At 42.2% G+C, this 22,247-nt stretch overlaps 1 protein-coding gene across 1 annotated transcript; it reads right to left on the reverse strand.

The window, feature by feature from the left end:
• Nucleotides 1-16,173: 16,173 nt before the first annotated feature.
• Nucleotides 16,174-21,965, reverse strand: LOC148160125 (G1/S-specific cyclin-D1). The gene is made up of 5 exons (XM_088004073.1): nt 21,449-21,965; nt 19,968-20,183; nt 19,171-19,330; nt 18,920-19,068; nt 16,174-18,822 (listed from the first exon to the last, which is right to left on the reverse strand). Exons 1-5 carry the CDS (start codon nt 21,644-21,646, stop codon nt 18,667-18,669), a joined length of 879 nt encoding a protein of 292 aa, XP_087860199.1. The 5' UTR covers nt 21,647-21,965; the 3' UTR covers nt 16,174-18,666.
• Nucleotides 21,966-22,247: the final 282 nt, after the last annotated feature.

Here is a 22,247-nt window from a genome sequence, read left to right on the forward strand (position 1 = left end):
CATTTGCTTCATAAGCTGAGGAAAAATTTGTGTGGTGTTTCTATTCCTGGGTGTAATGTCTCTTAAAAGTTGTCAGCTTATGCTGATGATTTAATAGTTTTTGTAAATGCACAGGAAGATATTGATGTTTTAGTCAACACTATTTTTCTTTTTGGCTGCATTTCTTCTGCTAAAATAAACTGGAGAAAGAGTGAGGTTATAGCTGTTGGATGTCGGCTGGGGGATCAACTCAGTCTGCCTGGAGGTCTAGTGTGGGGAAAAGGTGGGTTCAAGTATTTAGGCGTCATTTTTGGGTAATGAAACTTTTGTGCAAAAAATTGGGAAAATGTATTGGATAATGTTAAGGGTCGGCTTTTGAAATGGAAGTGGATTTTACCTAAAATGTCATATAGAGGACGAGTTCTTGTCATTAATAATTTAGTTTCTTCCGCCATGTGGCACCGACTGATGTGTGTTGATCCTCCAGTTTCTCTTTTATCAAATGTTCAAAGGGTTCTGGTGGATTTTTTTGGCGATAAACTTTATTGGATTCCTCATAGTATTCTTTTTCTGCCGAGACAAGAAGGTGGACAAGGCCTGGTCCATCTGGCCAGCAGAAGTGCTGCTTTTCGTTTTCAGTTCATTCAGAGACTGTTCACAGGACCCACAGATCTGGTGTGGGTCCTGTGTCTGTGTGGACTTTGCTGAGGAAGGAGAGGCAGCAGCAGGCTTAGTCTCTGCACTGGTTGCTCCAGGAACCGGTTCTGTTCGGGAGTTTGTTGGATTGCCCTGTGTGGGGAACAACAACCTGGTCCAGACTGCTCCACACTGCAAAAGTGTATTACCGTGGGAGGGTGGTAGAGATGACTGGACCTCGACTGGATGATCCTGTGGAACTCGCTGCTTGTTTGGGAATAAAATCTGTTTGAGTTGTTGGTCAACTTTTGAGCTACTGGAAACACAAGTTAGGTGAACATCAATGTTCCCTTTTGACCGATTATTATGAAGGTACTGTGTTACCAAATCACCAGGACCCGTTTCCATCCATCAGACTGTTTCCTGGGATTAAGAACTGCTCTGGTCCTTTATTGGATTCGGTGGACAGTAAAGGAATTTCCCTAGAAGGAGCTTCTGGGAAAATTATCTATAGACTGATTGTAAAAACTCTCAATCAAAACAAACTGAATGGACGCAGTGACACAGTATGGAGAACTTATCTCTCCTTAACACCTGAAATCAAGCCTGAATGGAAATTGTTGTATAAGCCTTCTCTCATGAAAAAACATGCAGATTTACAGTGGAGAATCCTTCATGGTATTGTAGCTGTTAACTCATTTGTTTCTGTTATTAATCCTGCTGTAGAAGAAAGATGTCCATTTTGTGAACAGAGGGAAACAGTGTTTCATTGTTTTTCTGACTGTGTTCGTCTGTCAGCTGTTTTTGTGCTTTTGAGAAGTATTTTCAACAGATATGGTGAAGTTTTCACTAAACAGGGATTTATTTGTGGTGCTAAATTTACACGCCAAAGAAAGAGTAAATGTCAGCTGATAAACTTTTTGTTAGGACAGGCTAAAATGGCCGTGGACATAAGCAGAAAGAGGAAGGTAGAGGAAGAGTTGAATATTGACGTGGTTTCTTTATTTGTTAACCTGGTGAAGTCTAGGCTATTGCTTGAACTTAATTTTTATAACCCAGTTTCAGATTTAGGTACTTTTTGTCACACTTGGAGTTATGGGAAAGTAATTTCTAGTGTGGTAGAAGGAGAAATCATTTTTGGAAGAGTGTTAATGTAATGTATTGTGTGGTGTATGTTTTGTTTTTCTGTTTGTTGTTTTTTTTCTGTTACATAGTTTGCGATACTATGTAGATTATTTATTGAAAATTATTTATTGAAAACTAAATTAACTATTAAAATCTCAATCTCTCTCTCTCTATTTTGTTTTTGAAAACCCGATTTTATAACTTTTCTTAGCAGTATAGTAACTGGCACAGTCGTTTTGTGGCAGCTGTATTCAGCTGCAGCTTCTACTAAGTGCAGCTGAACAGCCTCACCTCACGGTGATGCGCTCCAAGCAGGAACGAACCATTTCATGCAGATCCAGGGGGGGTTCAGGGCAAAAACAGATGTGTGTTGTTTTTTGGTCTGGGAGGGGTAACATTAAATTTTTACTGATAAAAACAATTGAACATACAATATGATTAATTTTGTATTTGACAGGTTCCCAATTTTTTTATTTTATTTCTATAAACAAAATACAAATAATTAAATTGTGGAAGGCCCTCTGCTGGTCAGGGCCCCTAGAATCGTCATCACTGTTCACCCCTTTACCGCACCCCTGCTCACACCTTTCTCTTCTCTCTGCTACGCTGCAGCTGGTTCCCCACAGCAGAGTCTGTCCTGAATGTCTCCTCCTGGCTCTGATTGGTTGTTTCTGACCGGGAGCAGTGCATTTCTGCAGATGGGAGTAAGTACAACTGAGGAGGAGGAGAGGAGATTGTCTGTCTCATATTTTACTTTCACGACATGGTGACAATTTGAACAAAAAAAAAAAAAAAAAAAAAAAAAAAAAAATATATATATATATATATATATATATATATATATATATATATATATATATAAATTTCCTTCTCACCCTCCGCGGGTGGTCTCTTTCATCCTCTGAGCTCGGGTCCTCTACCAGAGGCCTGGGAGCTTGAGGGTTCTGCGCAGTATCTTGGCTGTGCCTAGAACTGCACATTTCTGGACTGAGATGTCTGATGTTGTTCCTGGGATCTGTTTGAGCCACTGCTCCAGTTTGGGGGTGACTGCCCCGAGGGCCCCGATGACCACAGGCACCCCTGTGGTCTTCACCTTCCAGGCCTTCTCCAGTTCCTCTCTGAGGCCCTGGTATTTCTCCAGTTTCTCATGCTCCTTTTTCCTGATGTTGTGGTCACTTGGTATTGCTACATCCACCACAACGGCTTTCCTCTGTTCTTTATCCACCACCACAATGTCCGGTTGGTTCGCCATTACCATCTTGTCTGTCTGGATCTGGAAGTCCCACAGGATGTTAGCTCGGTCATTCTCCACCACCTTTGGGGGTGTTCCCTACTTTGACCTCGGGGCTTCCAGTCCATATTCGGCACAGATGTTCCTGTACACTATGCCCGCCACTTGGTTATGTCGTTCCATGTACGCTTTCCCTGCCAGCATCTTGCACCCTGCTGTTATGTGCTGGACTGTCTCAGAGGCCTCCTTGCACAACCTACACCTTGGGTCTTGTCTGGTGTGGTAGATCTGAGCCTCTATTGCTCTGGTGTTTAGGGCCTGTTCCTGGGCGGCCAGGATGAGGGCCTCTGTGCTGTCCTTGAGTCCAGCTTTCTCCAGCCATTGGTAGGATTTCCTGATATCAGCCACTTCAGTTATTTGTCGGTGGTACATCCCATGTAGGGGCTTGTCTTGCCATGATGGTTCCTCCAGCACCTCGTCCTCTGTTCCCCATTGTCTGAGACATTCGCTGTTACGGTCACTGACCTCTAGGGGCTCTCTTTTTTTGAGAGAGCTCCGTGTTTTCTGTTTCAGCTCTGCCTGATTGCTGCAGGTGAAGTGTGTTGGGGCTCGTCAGCCGCCATATATAAGCAGCAAGCTGGAGATGCCAGAGCCTGTCCTTTTTGACCTGGGCCATGAGCTGTGACTCTGCTTGAGAGCTGTGTGTGTGAACTGTCTTAAGTTTGCTGTGAGCAATTTGTACAAGTATCCAGAGGTGGAGGCTGGTAGGGGTTCTCTGCCATTTTTGTTATAACCTGCTTTCTCCTGTTTTTGTTAGTAAGGGAGTTTAGGTTTTGTATTTTCTTTTAGTTCTCCTTTAGCAAGTGGTTGTTTATTTTTATAGTTATAAGGGGGTGTTTTGTTTATTATTTTGGCCTTGGAGACCCTGAAGTCTTAAGCTCCCCTGTGTGTTTTTTTTTTCTCCTGTAGTTGTTTTTTTATCTGGATTGTAAAATAAATTATATTTTTGCTACTCAACTGTTCGGATTACTTTTTAGTTTTATGTTAAAGCCCAGTGCCAGAATTTACTTTAGGAATTTTAGGGTGGGGTTGTAACATAAGTGGGGGCTCGTCCGGGATTATTTTTGAACATGGCACAATTTAATTTGGAAGAATTTTTAAGTAATCCTACTGTAGAACAGTTTGATGTCTGTAGAAAAGATGATTTATATGAAATTGCTTCATACTTGGGTATCCATGTGTCTAAGTCTCTGCTCAAACGTGAATTAAAATCTGTTGTCTTTAGTAGCTTAGTTGAAAAAGGAATACTCGCAGTGGATAAAGAAGAGACCACCTTTCCTGGAAGTCCTGATCATTCTGAGGTTTGTGCTGAGGAGGGAAGGAAGACACCACCTGCTGCTGCCAAGCCCGAGGGGGATAAACCACCAGCCTCTATCCCACGGTTTGAGCCCTTCTCTATTGAATCCTCGAATCCCAGTGTTGAGGAACGTTTAAAGGTACGTCTAGTTCGTCTAGAACTTGAAGCTAAGGAACGAGAACGGAAGGATGAATTTGAGTTCCAGCTTAAATGCAGACAAATTGAAGCTGAAACTGCCATTAAAATGCGTCAACTGGAGCTACAGTCTCAGAAACCAACCACTGTTCCCACTACAGATTCTGGTGGAGTTGAAGACAATGTCAGTATTTCACCAGATGCACCTTCCTATTCTTTAGCACCTTCTACATTTGACATTAGCAAAAATATTGCCCTGGTCCCACCATTCCGAGAGACGGAGGTGGAAGCATATTTTAATGCGTTTGAACGTATTGCTGTTGCCCTTCACTGGCCCACAGACGTTTGGTCCCTTTTGTTGCAGTGCAAACTGATTGGTAAGGCACAGGAAGTATGTGCAGCACTCACAATAGAAGACAATCTTGTGTATGACAAAGTTAAAGCTGCGATACTTCGCGCATATGAGCTGGTGCCTGAGGCATACAGGCAGCGGTTCAGAGCCTTAAGAAAATCCACTGCAAAAACATTTGTTGAATTTGCAAGGGAAAAAGGAATGTTATTTGACAGATGGTGCCAGGCAACTAAAGCTACTGACTTTAGTTCACTACGTGAGTTGATATTGTTGGAGGAGTTCAAAAACTGCCTCCCAGATCGTACAGTGTTGTACCTGAATGAGCAAAAAGCTACTACCTTACAAGAGGCCTCTGTTCTGGCTGAAGAGTTTGCCCTTACTCACAAAAATGTTTTTGTGTGTAAATCTGACCAACCTTCTCGTGACAAGACATGGAAAGAAGTGCCACAATCTCAGGTTAAGAACACTCCAATTTCTAAATCTGAGAGACAATGCTTTTATTGCCATAAAATGGGGCATATCGTTTCTGACTGTTTGGCCTTGAAACGTAAACAGGCACCCCAACCACCAAAACCAGCTAAAGGGGTTGGCCTAGTCAAAACTCTGAGATCCTCCCCAGATCTCTCAAACCTCAGTGAACCTGATGACTGTTTTAAGCCCTTCATTTTTGATGGTCTTGTCTCCCTAACAGGATGCCCTGAGGATGAAAAACCAGTGAGGATACTGAGGGACACTGGTGGTTCCCAGTCATTCATTCTGTCCAGCCTTCTGCCATTCAATGCTGATACCTCCTGTAATGCAAGTACGATAGTACAAGGAATTGGAATGGCGTATGTACCGGCACCTTTACATCATGTTCACATAAAATCCAAGCTGGCCTCTGGACTCTTCAAAGTTGCGGTGAGAAACTCATTCCCGGTTCAAGGGGTTGAATTTATAATGGGGAATGATCTTGCTGGAGACAAGGTACTTCCTATTCCTGAGATGGTGGATAATCCCAGTTGCATGATGGGTGAAGATGAGATGTTAAAGTCCCATCCTGATGTGTTTGCTGTCAGTGCTCTTACCAGGTCTCAAGCTCACAAGCTGAAGGAAGTGAATTTGGATGACTCTGTTCTTGGCTCAGCTTTGAGGGAGGACAAGCTGCCAGCAGAGGACTCTTCAGAATCGGCGCCTATCGAGGACAACTTCACTCCAAAGACTGAGGCTTTAGTCCCACCATCAATATCACGTGAGAGTTTGAGCCAAGATCAGAAAAGTGATGAAACACTTATTAAATGCTTTGAAGGGGTGAGTGACTCAATAAATGGTGATAAGACCCATAAGTTTTATGTGGATAATGGGTTACTTATGAGAAAATGGATCTCAAGGCCTGCCCTGCAACAGAAGGGTATTGAGGAGGATTGGGGAGTAGTACATCAAATTGTCATTCCTCAAGGTTATCGGGAACAAATACTGCAGTTGGCACATGACCATTCATGGTCAGGTCACTTAGGAATCACTAAAACCTATGACCGTATTCTACAGCATTTCTTTTGGCCAGGCCTGAAGAAAGATGTTGCCAGGTTCTGTAGAACGTGTAAAGTTTGCCAAATAGTGGGTAAACCTAATCAGAGGGTGCCACCTGTTCCCCTTAAGCCCATTCCTGCCGTTGGTGAGCCTTTTGAGCGTGTTCTGGTGGACTGTGTGGGTCCTTTGCCCAGAACAAAGGCTGGTAACCAGTTTCTCTTGACTGTCATGTGTGCTGCCACTCGTTTTCCTGAAGCCATTCCACTAAGAAAAATCACAGCACCGGCTATAACTAAAGCTCTTTTGAAGTTTTTTGCAACTTTTGGTCTGCCTAGAGTTATACAAACTGACCAAGGCAGCAATTTTCTGTCCAAAATCTTCCAGCAGACACTACAGTCTTTTGGCATTAAACACATTCCCTCTAGTCCTTATCATCCCCAGTCACAAGGAGCACTAGAAAGATGGCATCAGACTATCAAGGCCATGATGCGGAAATATTGTCATGAAACAGACAAAAGCTGGGATGAAGGACTTCCTTTTCTGCTGTTTGCAGCCCGAGAAGCTAAACAGGAGTCTCTAGGTTTTAGCCCTGCTGAGCTGGTTTTTGGGCATGGTGTCAGAGGACCACTGAAGGTTCTGAAAGAACAACTCCTGTCTGCTGAGACGCAGCCACAATCTAATGTTCTTGAGTTTGTCACACAGTGTCGGGAACGTCTTTATCATGCTTGTTCGATAGCAAGAAAGTCTTTGTCAGCTGCCCAAGGGAAAATGAAACATCTATATGATAAAAAGACTGCACAGCGGTCATTTCAACCAGGTGATAAAGTGCTCATGCTGGTGCCCACACCTGGCCCATCTCTGTCAGCCCAGTTTGCTGGCCCATATGTGGTAAAAAGCAAAGTTAATGACACTGACTACATTGTTCATACTCCAGATAGGAGGCGCCAAACGCATCTGTGTCATATAAATATGTTGAAGTTGTTTCATTCCAGAGAAAACGACCACAAGGAGACAAGTTATGAGGACTCTCCAACACTGGCATCAACCTCTCTTGTGTCTGGAAAAACCCTCCATGATGGCTTGAAAAAGTGTGATGAAGGCCACTGTGGTAGGCTTTCAAACTCTGTCATTCTTGACTCTTTGGATGCATATCTGTCCTATCTTCCCAGGAGTGAGAAGGAGGATGTGGAAGGATTGATCCAGCTGTACCCTGCGCTGTTTGGAGATGTGCCCTCTAGGACCACGGTACTGGAGCATGACATTGACGTGGGTAATGCATCCCCTATTAAGCAGCATGCATACCGCTGTCCCCCAGTCAAGAGGGAAATGATGAAAAAAGAAGTTCAGTATTTACTGGAAAATGGTCTAGCTAAACAAAGTCATAGCTCCTGGAGCTCCCCATGTCTGCTGACACCGAAGTCAGATGGTTCACAACGTTTTTGTACAGACTTTCGAAGAGTAAATGCAGTTACAGTACCTGATTCGCATCCATTGCCTCGTATGGAAGACTGTATAGACAGCATTGGCGCAGCCACCTATATAACCAAATTAGATCTGCTCAAGGGGTACTGGCAAGTTCCCCTGACTGCCAGAGCTTCTGACATTTCAGCTTTTGTCACCCCAGACCACTTCCTACAATATACAGTAATGGCATTTGGAATGCAAAATGCTCCAGCTACTTTTCAGCGGCTGATGAACACTATATTGGGAGACATTAAGAACTGTAATGTCTACTTGGATGACATTGTAATCTATTCATCATCTTGGACTGATCATATTAACACCTTGAAAACTGTGTTTGCTCGTCTAACTCAAGCCTCACTCACCTTGAATCTGGCAAAATGTGAGTTTGCCAAAGCAGTGGTGACCTACCTCGGAAAGGAAGTGGGCCATGGCCAGGTACGACCAGTGAATGCTAAGGTGGAGGCTATCTTAAACTACCCTGTGCCCACCACCAGGCGTGAGCTCCGACGTTTTTTGGGTTTGGTTGGCTACTACAGGTGTTTCTGCCGGAACTTCTCAGTGGTGGTGGCTCCTTTGACAAATCTGTGTAGTCCGAAGGAACCTTTTGTGTGGACTACTGAATGCCAACATGCATTTGACTGTGCAAAGTCCTTTTTATGCAGTGCTCCTGTATTAGCAGCTCCGGATTTCAACAAGCCCTTCAAGTTGGAAGTGGATGCAAGCGCCACTGGGGCTGGAGCGGTGTTGCTCCAAGATGGAACAGATGACATCAGTCACCCAGTTTCCTACTACTCAGTTAAGTTCAAGCCTCATCAATTAAATTATTCTACAATTGAAAAGGAAACATTAGCCATGCTACTAGCTTTGCAGCATTTTGAAGTTTATGTGTATTCAACAAGTCCTGTTGTAGTCTATACAGACCATAACCCACTAGTCTTCCTGAATCGCATGTATAACCACAACCAGCGGTTAATGCGGTGGGCTTTGTTGGCCCAAGAATATAACCTGGACATCAGGCATAAGAAAGGGGCTGAAAACATAATTGCTGATGTACTTTCCAGAATATAAGACTGTTTAGCTCACTGTATTACAGATCTTGTAACCTAAAGAAATGTCTTCATTTCATGAAGGATTTTATGGGGGAGGGTGTTACGGTCACTGACCTCTAGGGGCTCTCTTTTTTTGAGAGAGCTCCGTGTTTTCTGTTTCAGCTCTGCCTGATTGCTGCAGGTGAAGTGTGTTGGGGCTCGTCAGCCGCCATATATAAGCAGCAAGCTGGAGATGCCAGAGCCTGTCCTTTTTGACCTGGGCCATGAGCTGTGACTCTGCTTGAGAGCTGTGTGTGTGAACTGTCTTAAGTTTGCTGTGAGCAATTTGTACAAGTATCCAGAGGTGGAGGCTGGTAGGGGTTCTCTGCCATTTTTGTTATAACCTGTTTTCTCCTGTTTTTGTTAGTAAGGGAGTTTAGGTTTTGTATTTTCTTTTAGTTCTCCTTTAGCAAGTGGTTGTTTATTTTTATAGTTATAAGGGGGTGTTTTGTTTATTATTTTGGCCTTGGAGACCCTGAAGTCTTAAGCTCCCCTGTGTGTTTTTTTTTCTCCTGTAGTTGTTTTTTTATCTGGATTGTAAAATAAATTATATTTTTGCTACTCAACTGTTCGGATTACTTTTTAGTTTTATGTTAAAGCCCAGTGCCAGAATTTACTTTAGGAATTTTAGGGTGGGGTTGTAACATTCGCTGAGCACATCGTCCATTGAGGCTTTGTCCTTGATGTATTTATGGATCTTGGATGTTTCATCCTGGACAGTGGCTCTCACACTCACTAGTCCTCTGCCTCCTTCCTTACGGCTTGTGTACAGTCTCAGGGTGCTGGATTTGGGGTGGAACCCTCCATGCATGGTTAGTAGCTTCCGAGTCTTAACGTCCGTGGCCTTTATCTCTTCCATTGGCCAGCTAATTATTCCGGCAGGGTATCTGATTACTGGTAAGGCATAGCTGTTTATTGCACGGATCTTGTTCTTGCCATTGAGCTGGCTTCTCAGGACTTGCCTTATTCGTTGGAGGTATTTGGCTGTGGCTCCTTTCCTTGTGAACTCATCGAGGTTGCCATTTGCTTGTGGTATTCCCAGGTACTTGTAGCTGTGCTCTATGTCTGCTATCGTTCCCTCTGGGAGTGAGACCCCTTCTGTGCGGACGACCTTCCCTCTCTTTGTAACCATCCGGCCACACTTGTCTAGTCCGAATGACATCCCAATGTCAGTGCTGTAGATCCTGGTGGTGTGGATCAGTGAGTCGATGTCTCGCTCGCTCTTGGCGTACAGCTTGATGTCATCCATGTAGAGGAGGTGACTGATTGTGGCCCCATTCTTGAGTCGGTATCCGTAGCCAGTCTTGTTGATGATTTGGCTAAGGGGGTTCAGGCCTATGCAGAACAGCAGTGGGGACAGAGCATCTCCTTGGTATATGCCACATTTGATGGACACTTGTGCAAGTGGTTTGCAGTTGGCTTCAAGGGTGGTTTTCCACAGCCCCATCGAGTTTGCAATGAAGGCTCTTAGAGTCCTGTTGATGTTGTACATCTCTAAGCATTCAATGATCCAGGTATGTGGCATTGAGTCATAGGCTTTCTTGTAATCAATCCAAGCGGTGCACAGGTTGGTGTGTCGGGTTTTGCAGTCTCGGGCGACTGTGTGGTCTACAAGGAGTTGGTGTTTGGCTCCTCTGCTATTTATGCCGATGCCCTTCTGTGCCGTGCTCATGTATTTATCCATGTGCCCGCTTATCTTAGCTGCTATGATGCCTGACATGAGCTTCCATGTTGTAGAGAGACAGGTTATCGGCCGATAGTTGGATGGGACTGAACCCTTTGAGGGATCCTTCTGGATCAGGATTGTGCGCCCTTCAGTTAGCCATTCAGGGTGAGTCCCATTCTATAGCAGCTGGTTCAGTTGAGCTGTCAGTCGCTCATGGAGGGCAGTGAGTTTCTTTAGCCAGTAGGCATGGATCATGTCAGGCCCTGGTGCTGTCCAGTTTTTCATACCCGAGACTCTTTCTTGGACATCTGCCACAGTGATGGTTACCGGGGCTTGTTCAGGGAGGTTGCTGTGGTCCTCTCGTAGAGAGGTTAGCCACTGTGCATTGCTGTTGTGGGACGCCTCCCTTTCCCATATGCCTTTCCAGTATTGTTCAGTCTCCAGCCTTGGTGGGTCTGCTCTGTTGTTATTACCCTGCCATTGAGAGTACACTTTAGCTGGTTGGGTGGAGAAGAGCCGGTTAATCCTCCTGGCTTCATTCTCTCTTGTGTATCTCTTGAGGCGGCTGGCCAAGGCTTGGAGCCTTTGTTTGGCAGTTTCGAGTGCTTCAGGTATGGGCATCTGGCTGTACTTCTTAGGTACTGGTCTTTTCATTGCACCTCTTTGGAGCTCTGACAGTTGGCTCACTTCCCTCCTTGTTATCTTGATCTTAGCCTCTAACCGTCTTTTCCATGATGGATATTGGGTCTCATGGTTGCTCTTATAGCCGAGCATTTCAAGGATCACTGATGCTGAGTTGTATATCAGCTCATTGGTTTCTGTTATGGTGTTGGTAGGGATTGTTCTCAATGCTGCATTCACATCTTCAATGAGACTTTCTGATGGTACTTCACTCAGCCGTTGTAATTGGCGTCGGGGTTGCCTGGTGTTCATTCGGGCCACAATTCTTTCTCTCAGGTCAGTTGCTGTCTCATTCAGCTTTGATAGTTTGTTCATTACTGGGGCTGCATACCCAGTCTCGGGGTGGGGAGTTGTAGTTAACTCCCCCCTGACCTTACATCCAGGCTCCTCCCTCTTGCCGTAGCATTTGTGTTGTATCTCGTCAATCTCAAGTTGTGATAGCAGTTGCCGTTTGCGGATGTTGGAACACTGAGCTACTAGTTGTTTGGCAGTCATTGTAGACTGTGGGTGTCGAAGTAACCATTCCACCCTCAGTCTTTGCATGTAGCCCCTCTGACTAGGGTTACTTGAGTAGTAGCATTCCAACAGATCCATGTTTTCGTCTCTCGCCCATTTCCGTCTTGTTCCAGTAGCCCATTTTTTATGTATGTATGTATGTATGTATGTATGTATGTATGTATGTATGTATGTATGTATGTATGTATGTATGTATGTATGTATGTATGTATGTATGTATGTATGTATGTATGTATGTATGTATGTATGTATGTATGTATGTATGTATGTATGTATGTATGTATGTATGTATGTATGTATGTATGTATGTATGTATGTATGTATGTATGTATGTATGTATGTATGTATGTATGTATGTATGTATGTATGTATGTATGTATGTATGTATGTATGTATGTATGTATGTATGTATGTATGTATGTATGTATGTATGTATGTATGTATGTATGTATGTATGTATGTATGTATGTATGTATGTATGTATGTATGTATGTATGTATGTATGTATGTATGTATGTATGTATGTATGTATGTATGTATGTATGTATGTATGTATGTATGTATGTATGTATGTATGTATGTATGTATGTATGTATGTATGTATGTATGTATGTATGTATGTATGTATGTATGTATGTATGTATGTATGTATGTATGTATGTATGTATGTATGTATGTATGTATGTATGTATGTATGTATGTATGTATGTATGTATGTATGTATGTATGTATGTATGTATGTATGTATGTATGTATGTATGTATGTATGTACTTGGCTTATAAAACAAACATATGGTAGCTTTAAGCTCAGAAATAATAGAGTAACTAGAAAAGGCCCAAATAAAAATTCTGAATTATTAAGAATGACTAAAATTAATGTGATGTAGAAAACAAACAGCACCTCAGGTTATTAACATATTTCATGAAGAAATGATGACGTTGCCATCATTTCTGCATGAAGCACTGTGTTGTTGAGATTGATAATGTATGTAAACTTCATGAAAAATCCCCATTCATACTCTATTTTTAACAAGGTACTATGTGAAACTACAATAAGGTCAGAAATGAAGACTTTGAACATCAGTGTAAATATAACCCTGGTCTGACATTAAGCATGTCATTGTTTTAACAGTCTGATGAAGGCATTAATGTTCCGTGTCTTATGTCTCAAAAGGCCTTTGGATACATGGTTGTTTGTATGTAATGTGTGTCGATAGTCTTTGTCTGGTGCTGGTTCAGTTGGCATTGGCAGGTCTGTGGGAAAGGATTAGAGTTTCACGCCTTTTCCTCCACACTGAAGCCCCATCAAAGACATTCCTTGCATAACAAATCAAGAGCTCTCTCTCTCTCTTACTCTCTTATTCTCTCTTTCTCTCTGCCTGTCTGTCTCACCCTCATCCACACACATAACACAAGTCAATAATTTCTCCAAACATCTTGTTTCATTAAGACAGTTTTCATGCCCTCTCCTTAAATTTAAGGTAGTATCATGATAGAATAAAATTTGTTAGAGAAAATGAATTTGTAGCACAATGTAAAGTTTTAAATGCTTATTTGAATAGTTATTCAATGAAATGAGCCTTAAACTGTGCAGTTATTAATTTGACTTTCATGTTTTTAATAGTTTTAGATGTACTGAGTCCTGCTGTCCTTTTTTGAGTTGATTTGAGTAAATTATATTCTTTAGTCCACCTGACCTTGCACAGCCTGCAGACTGGAAGGCTTGTAAGAGGAGAAAAGTATTTTATTTTATGTCTTGTGTTATCTTTTTTGACCACATCCTAATTTGACTCAAGGCATAATATATAGATAACCGGCTTTATATCTAAGGCCTCGACATTGAAAAAACCTCTTTTGAGAAAAAACAAAAATTTTAGTCTGACCTCTAACCTTATGTTTGAAACTTTATTATGTAACTTACAAAAATATTTTTTTTTCTACAATTGTTAAAACTGTCACCATGTCGTGGCAGCATGTCATGAAACAGATAATCTGTGAAAGATTAACAGCCACTTCATTCGGATCAGCTCTTCTCTTCACAGTGGACGATGGTTGTTTACAGCACAAGCGATTTCTGATAAGCTTCTTAGTGTTGAACATTACATACTTCACATACAAATGAATCAATAATTTTTCAACAGCTGAGAGCCCAGACCCTCTGGATGAAACAATAAGTGTCAGACAAGCTGCTGGTTTTTACCAGGCTACCTCAGAGGCGGTAACCAGTGGAACCGGTCATGGCTGAAGTCCCTCTGTCTGTACGTTGTCCAGTTCTTCATAAAAAGTCCACTTTGAAAAAATTTTTTTTTTATTTTTCCTGAGAGCAAATCAGTTTCTCCTTCCTTGTCAGCCATTGTGGCATAAAATAAAAACAAACTCAGAGTATTACTGCAGTGCAGGTTGCTGGAAACTTGCAAAGCATGTGTCTTATAAAAGCTGCTCTGATCAGCCAATAAGAAGATGGAAAACTTTTGACATTGCCAGATTAGGTTACCCCTGGAAGCTCATAGGTACTGAAATCTGATTGGACGACACATCAACGATCCACACAGACATGTATAGTGGCACAGCCAATAGAAGTGTCACAAACGAAGAGAAAAGATTATTGGAAATAAATTAAGAACATTTAATTGAACAATCATTATAATTTAGCCAGTAGATATATGTCTATGTCTATTGTGGGCCCTGATAGAACACCATGGAAGACTGTTGGCTTTAGGTGACACATTTATGTCACTTTTCTGGTGGTAATTTTTTTGAGTTTTTTGTATCACTTTTTATTTTTCTTAATGAATGCATGTTTTACCAACATTCTACTTTGTATAATACTAATATGGACTTATTAGTTTTATACAAAGTATAATATTGAAATAATGTCACTTGAAATGAATTTATGTTTTAGAATTTCAATGAATATAGCCCAAACTCAAGTATTTGAAAATTATGAAGGTATAGTAATTTTTTAGGGGAACAACTGGAGCTATGGGCCAGAGGATGCATTAAACTATGCATCAGTTCATACCTACTGATGTATAGGATTACCTAATACTATACTGTAAAAAGCATTAGTAATTTTTTATTTTTTTTATTAAATAGGGCTCCAAACCTGGCTTCAGCCCAGGGACTCACATCCTCAGGTACATGCAGAGGGGGTGTGGGAGGGGGCTTGAGCCCCTGCCCCTTTTATCCTTGATTCCCAAAGTGCCCTTTTTTATTTTATTTTATTTTTTCAATTTTCTTTTTTTTTGTCTGTGCATCAGGTCTGTTTGTGCCCCTCAGCAAATAGTATTTAGCTAAAAATATCAATTTAGCACTGCAGCGGTACCACCTGCTCACTCTACACTCCCTGCTGCACCATATCTTTGTAAATCTTGTCCTGTGTATATGACCATTTTCTTTATTATTATTGGCTCTAGTGGCCTTTATTTCATAGTTAATTGACAGGACAGCAGGTAATGAGAGAAGGGGAAGACATGCGGCAAAGGTCACAGGCCGGGAATCAAACCTGTGACAGCCATGTCGAGGACTAAGGCCTTCATATGTGGATTGTGCTTAACCCCTGTGCCACCACAGCACACCCTATATGATTGTTATGTGTATGACTGTTTTGCATATGAATCAAATTATGTCAAATATAGAGTAATGAGATGAATCCAATAATTATACTATATTAAAATCATGTTCAATTGGAAGTGACTGGCACTTCCAATTGAAGTGCCAGTCACTTCAATTGGAAGTGACTGGCACTTCCAATTGCAAGTCATTTTAGTTTGAAGAGGATTAGACTTTGATTTTGATTGGAATTTTTAAAATTATAGTTAAGAGACAGAATTGCATAGAAATACATCAAATTCAACAATGTTTGTATTTGACTGGCCTGAGTTTGCTGGAATTGTTGTGAAATTGGAACTATTGCAAAAATGAACTGTATGTGCTGCATGAGCCTATTTTTTTCCCTTTAAAATCACCAAACATTATATTTTCTCTTGAAACTCATTCTTTCCGTGATCAGTGCAGCTCCTAAAAAAGAAGCCTGTTGAATTTTCTCTGCTTTTATTAGAGTGGAAACATGCTCTTTCTTTATCATAAATACTTGGTTCTGTCCATCCATATATGAATATATTGTTTAAATCTGTTCAAGAGGCAGGAAGAGGTAGAGTACTTCACACCTCTCTAGCCAATCACAGAGCCAACACACAGACAGACAATCTGGCATTCACATCCATACTTAAGGTAAGTTCAGGATCTCCACTTGACTTAACATGCAATGTTTTGAACCTAGGGAGAAAACTGGAGAGCCTGGAGGAAATGCACGGGGGAACCATGCAATCAGTCCCAACATATCATGATGAAGACATGGAGGAAGGCTGTGACTCTGAATCTGGGAAGCTTAGATCTTATGCCTGAGAAAAAAAGGCAGTGAGGTCACCAGACTCCATCTAATTCATGTTTTTATTGTGTTGTCAGCACAAAGATGAATACACTGTGTGTCCCAATCATGGAGCAGACTTGACTGTGTAGAAGAATTTTGTGAAAACAACAAGAACAGTCTATGGCTTACAGAGCATGAATCTATTTACAAACTCAAATCAACGCACTGACATTTCAACAATTGAAGCAAAAAGCTTTTTTTCTCTTTATAAATATAAAAAGGGGGGAGGAAGAAAGGCCTCAACGGGCCTAAAGGGGATAAAGTCTCTTTTTACCGAGACAGCTTAACACTCAACAGAGTAATAGATATCCCATTTTCTGTTATGGCACCAGTATGAAAGCATGGCCTGGACTCGCTGGTTTCCATCATGGATGTTTCACCTTGAGCAGGTGGAACACAGCTGCTAGGCACTGACCCAACAGGCAAAATAGAATAAGAACTAAAACAAACAAAAAGACTAAAAGTCAGAGATAGATCTTGACTGTCGCATGAGGTATAGTGGATCAAACACTTCTCTATATATCTAATTTTTCCTTGTTTTTTGGAAATTGTTTGGAGAATCATATTATGTAATTATAAAAAAGGAGCACATATATTCTACACAAAACAAAAAATGAGGATGTCAATAACAATTTTCTATGAGAAAATTCAAACCTAGAATGGCAGTATATTGACATTTATATGTATAAAACAAAAACAATCAAAACATAGCAGCAAACAACAAGAAACAAAGCATTGTTTTTATCCATTTAAATTTTTTTTCACCTTTTGCTTTTTGTTTTAACACGTAGCTGGGATTTCTGGTTCTATAGCAGCAGAATACAAGGAGTGTTGTTCTCCTACACTCTATCTGTAATGTACAATCAGAACCCTAGCAGACAGAGCTCCTACACAGTTCAACACACTCACATCCTTTGACATAAAAGCCTGTATCAACCTGATGCATCGTGTGCAGGAACCTGGACTTTAACTCTAGCCATAAGACACGCCCTTTATGCTACTTTCACTCCTTGGTACTGTTGCCAACTTTGCTCTGCCTTTTTGTCCCCAACAAACGCTTACCAGGTCTTTCAGGTTTGTGCAAAATCATGTCAATAGTCTCACCACTCCTCTTTTTTCCAGCTTCATATGTTTCCTGGAATACATGAGCAATGTTTGAACTTAGTTGGAGTATTTGTGTTTGTGGGATGGGGTGCAGCTCTGGGGGTTCAGAGACGAACTGAAGATTTCATGGAGCTGTTTCTGCTCTGCAGGAAGATAAAAGCCCGTCTTTGAGATTTCAAACCAGCAGGTTTCGCTAGGATCTGCTTAAAGTTATAAAAATAAATTCTATTTGAACATTAAAATACAAAACATTATTTGAATGATAAAAATGCAACATATTTTTCCTCTTCCTCAGAATTTGTCCAGCTGGCTCCTGATGCTGAAGTGTCAGACGAGGCAGTTCTGCTGCAGTGAAGGTTGGGAGGAGCATCAGGAGCCGCTCTGCCACTCATCAGCTCTTTGTCTCAGCAGGTGCAACTGTATGCAAATACCTGGACATCTCCTTCTCCTAAACATTCCAGCTCACCACCCCACCCCACTAGTCCGTTTTTATATTTTTCACAAACTTTATCAATGCGAGTCTTTTTTTTGTTTGTTTGTTTTTAACTTGTGCCAGCATTACTGACCAAAAGTGCTTTTTCTATAGAAAAACAACCATTGGAATGGTCTGGGTGGATGTGGACTCTTCTGCTTACACATGCACTGGTTTGATGTTGTCACATTACAGCAGACTAGAATGAGCAGAATGAAGGCTGTGAAAGGACGAACAAGGCTTTCCATTTGTCCACATCAGTAGCCACTAGCTTCAAAGATCAGAAAACAGAGCGTCACTCGTTATGCTGGCTCTACCAAACCAAACAGGATGGAACAGAAGAGGTATAAGACTAATGATGTTTAAAAAGGAAATTAATAAAGTGACTAAACATATGCAAGAGGGGGTAAATGAGACAAACATGAGAAGTTGGACAGATGGAATAAAGTCGTTCTATATAAGACGAAGGGAATGGAAAGAAAAAAACAATAAACAAAACAGCTTTAATAAAGGCCAGAGTCCAGGAGAAGACCTGAAACTAAAGACTGTTTGTGGGCTCGTTGGATCTGCAGTCATTAAAAGATTCCTAGTGTATTAAAAGAAAAACAAAAGCTATCTACTAGACTGACAGCTTCTGAGGTTCCAGCCCTGCAGGACGCCCAGGATCATCCTTTTCTCGGGTACATTTCTGTAGGTGGGGGTCACTGGCAGGAAATGGGACATGGGGTGTGCTGCATGGCAGCAGGCCACTCTGTCTCGTCACGGCAGCCATAGCAGGTAATGGAATTATAAGCCATGTTGGCAGCCAACCAGGAAGCAGGAGCAGGAAAAGATGGGGATGCAGAAATGGGAGTGAGCCTTCCATCATTTCCTTCTGTCTCCTCCATCAACAGGTTCATCGTGTGACATGCGGTCTCCCTCAGATGTTGACGTCTCTCACGTCTGTGGGCGTGCAGGACAAGTCGACATCCTCGTCCATGCGTTTGGTTTCTGCTGCGCCGCCGTGCTGCTGAGCCTGCCGCAGACTGGACTCCAACAGCGACTCTATCTGCTCCTGACACGACCGCAGACAGTCCTGAAGACAGGGGGGCGGAAACACATCAGGACTGTTATACAGACAACACATGGGACCACATGAATAGACTGGTGCTGACAGAGGTGTGATCTCATACCGGGTCACTGCGAATGACCTGTGACAGGAAGTTGGTGAGGTTTGGTGAGGAGAGGGAGGCATCTTGGCTTTTCAGGTAGAGACCTTGAACAGCAGCCACTACACTTCCTGCTGCCACCATTGATGGAGGACTAGCAATAAAGTTGACATCTAGTGAAACAAGAAAATCATTTTATTCCACACACATAGGATCAGTCATGGTAAAGTCTATGCTGATCTCTGATATATTAGGACATTATTGAGGTGGCTGACCTGTTGCGCAGAGCGCCACGAAGGTCTGAGCGTGTTTCCTGAGGATCTGCTTTGTGGAGGGATGAATCTTCAACTTGGACAGGAAGTGCTCAATGAAGTCATGAGGAGTGACTGAAGCCAGATCCCACTTGAGCTTGTTGAGAACCAGCAGCTCCATTTGCTGTGGACAGACAGAGGAGCACACACTCAGGGACAAACATCTCCTCATCCCCTCATCTGCCTCCAACAATGTTTCACTGTCTCCATGTGTGCACTCAGTTTAACTTCAGGACCTACATGACAGGTCAGCTCAGTTTAACCTCAGCAACCTAATTTATATTACATCACAATAAATCAGATCATATTTAGTCATATCGTTTATGCTATGCTGTGCACTGAAAACCCTGCGTCTTAATTTATTGCGATATTTACAATTTTATATCACATGGACACAGCGGGCTACAGCTGGACCAAACGTCATTTCTATTCAAAGCATCATAAACTTTTCTTCTGTCTGCATTTCAGCCTTGTGACCACTGGGTGTCGCTGTAAATCCTATTTAAGGCATGTTCTGTGTCCATTCATGAAATCAGAGAGGTTACGGTCACCATGGGAAAGTACCAGGCAGCCGATTCAGACAAAGCGCCACGTTTATCACCTTTATTTTAACCAGACTCCTGGTCTTTGTCTTTTCATTTCTATGGAAGCCGGTGAGGCTGACAGAGCAGATAACCCTCTGTCGCTGTGGCCTCCGTGCATGCTGCTGATAATATGCTATTAAGTGTTATGAAACAGCCATGTCTGCAGAAGGTAATTACCAGCAGCTCTCCGGGTAGGACCGAGTTGTCCGTGTAGATGCAGAGCTTCTCTGCAGTGAGGGGGACAGTCTCCTTCATCTTGGATGCTAGAAACATGCAGGTTGCTCCTAGCAGCTGCAGTCTTGTTTTCCTGGTGGCCTCCACTGATAAAAATCTGTCCAAATAGTTCATCGCCAGCGGAAAAACCTCCTCCTCACACTTCTGCTCTTCGCAGACCTGGAGGTGAGAAAAGCACGTTAGAAGCTGCTGCTGCACAAACATTTCCTCCCATTTTATCAGCTATAAACTGGTTGAATTCAAAATGAACTCCAGCTACAATTACTTCGACTGACAAAAGATAAAAACATAAAATTAACCTCACGTGGCTTTGGTATTAAATAAATCAAACTGGGATCAGAATTTATAAAGCAAACTCAAATGTGGTTTAAACACGAAATAATATAAACTACAAAGTCAACGAAGTCTTTCTAGAAGCTTTTTTATCTCCAGTGAAAATAATCTGGATTTAGTTCGTAGTCAGTTCTGACCGAGACACAAAGGTGGCGTAGAAGCAAGTTTCACTCTAATTTCAACTTCGTCATCTTTTCAAAAAATAATTATAAATATTTAAAAATTACTAAGCCGGCTAAAAATGGCATCTAAATGATCCTTATCGAATTTCTGATCGGATTGGGAGAAAAAATTCTGGAATGCAACATTATTGGAATTTTTAAAAAAATATTTCTCCTACGAAGCCTTTTCACGTGCTGCGGGGGATACTTCCCGACATCGTTCCAATGCGCGACTTTAAAAATTAATAAAAAATATATAGCGGCGAAGAACTTTATCCAAAAGTTGATGTAAATGTCTGATAACATCTAAGCAATCAAATCCGACTTTTAACGCCGCGAATTTACTTCGAGATCTGTTAAAAAAAACATTTTTCCCTGAGCGACCTTCACAGAAAGAGCCGAGTTCAGAAGAAGGAAGACAAAGTTTAGCAGTTAATAGCAGCATAATGGCGACATGCACACACTAAACAAAGGTCTCCTGGTGGACGTGGATTTCTTGTTGATTTTATCGCTTCACTGTCACTCCTGTTTGCATTCTAGATTTTTAATGGTATTAAAATCTTCCTTAAAGGACAACAACAAAGATGGCGCGTAATAGGCTTCTGGCACGGGCCAGACTGCATACGTGTACATTGCTGTTATTTTGGAGGAAATAAAAACAGCTGTGTAGATTTTATAGACTCAATAATAATAATCAACCATGTACCAGGCTATATTGGTGGGAATTTGGATTTGAAGACAATCTCGCCGAAGAAGCAGCCAGCACTCAGTTCAAGCTACTGCTTTGAATGGCATTGTGTGCATTATCCTTCTATAACCTTAACATTCATTAGAATTTTCCTTTTTAGGTTTTTATTTTAAGATTGACAGATAAATCTAACAAACAAAATTCCTGTCGTTTAGGCTAAAGCAAAGACGCTGAAAACTAACCTCCAACATCCAAGTGGCTAGTATTTTCCTCATTTTGGGTATAATCTCTTTCTGAACACACTTGAAGTAGTTGGGGGACGGTAGGTAGTTCTCCTCTGCCTTCAGCATAGTCTGTAGGACTCGGTCATTAAGTAGGTTCTCGTCCTGGTGGGCTCTCCTGATAGAGTCCACCTCGCAGCACAGCAGCTGCTCCTCCATAATAAACCTCGGTCGGGAACGTAGTGGCAGGACTGTCCTGGTGAAATGTCCCCGGTTAGCTTACAGCAGGAAGAGACCGGAGCAGGCACGAGGAGACAGGCGGCTAAATTAAATCCCTTTGTTCTGTTCCTTGCTGCGTGCTGCTGTTCCTTCGGTGTGCGCGAGCCTTCTGAAGAACAGACCACTTCGCTCAGCGAGACAAAAACCCCTTCCACGCGCGCCCCGACCTGCTTGTGCTCGAGCACGGCCGCACACACTAACTGCACTCTGGGAGGAGGAGGTGATACAAGCGATGACGTCAGCTGTTGTTGAAGGGGGAGGGGGGGATCAAAGAAATGTGCGCGAGGAAGGATTGCGTTATATACATATAGATGTAGGCCTATATACAGACGGAAAGAGAGAGAGAGGAAGGGAGGAGAAGACCTCCCTTTTGAAACCCCCCTCCGACACCTCCCTCTGCCTGCATGTAGCTTCTGGGGAGGAGGTGAGAGGTCCGGAACGGAGTCTGAGGAGCGTCTGTTGGCCGACCTGTCAGGTTAAAGTCGGTAGGGGGCGATAACAGCCCTCCTCATCATGCTTCCTCCTGTGTCTTCCTGAGGCT

This window comes from Poecilia mexicana, unplaced genomic scaffold (genome assembly GCF_051168715.1).
Source record: "Poecilia mexicana isolate PSO_F unplaced genomic scaffold, ASM5116871v1 scaffold_3, whole genome shotgun sequence".
Taxonomy (NCBI): Eukaryota; Metazoa; Chordata; class Actinopteri; order Cyprinodontiformes; family Poeciliidae; genus Poecilia; species Poecilia mexicana.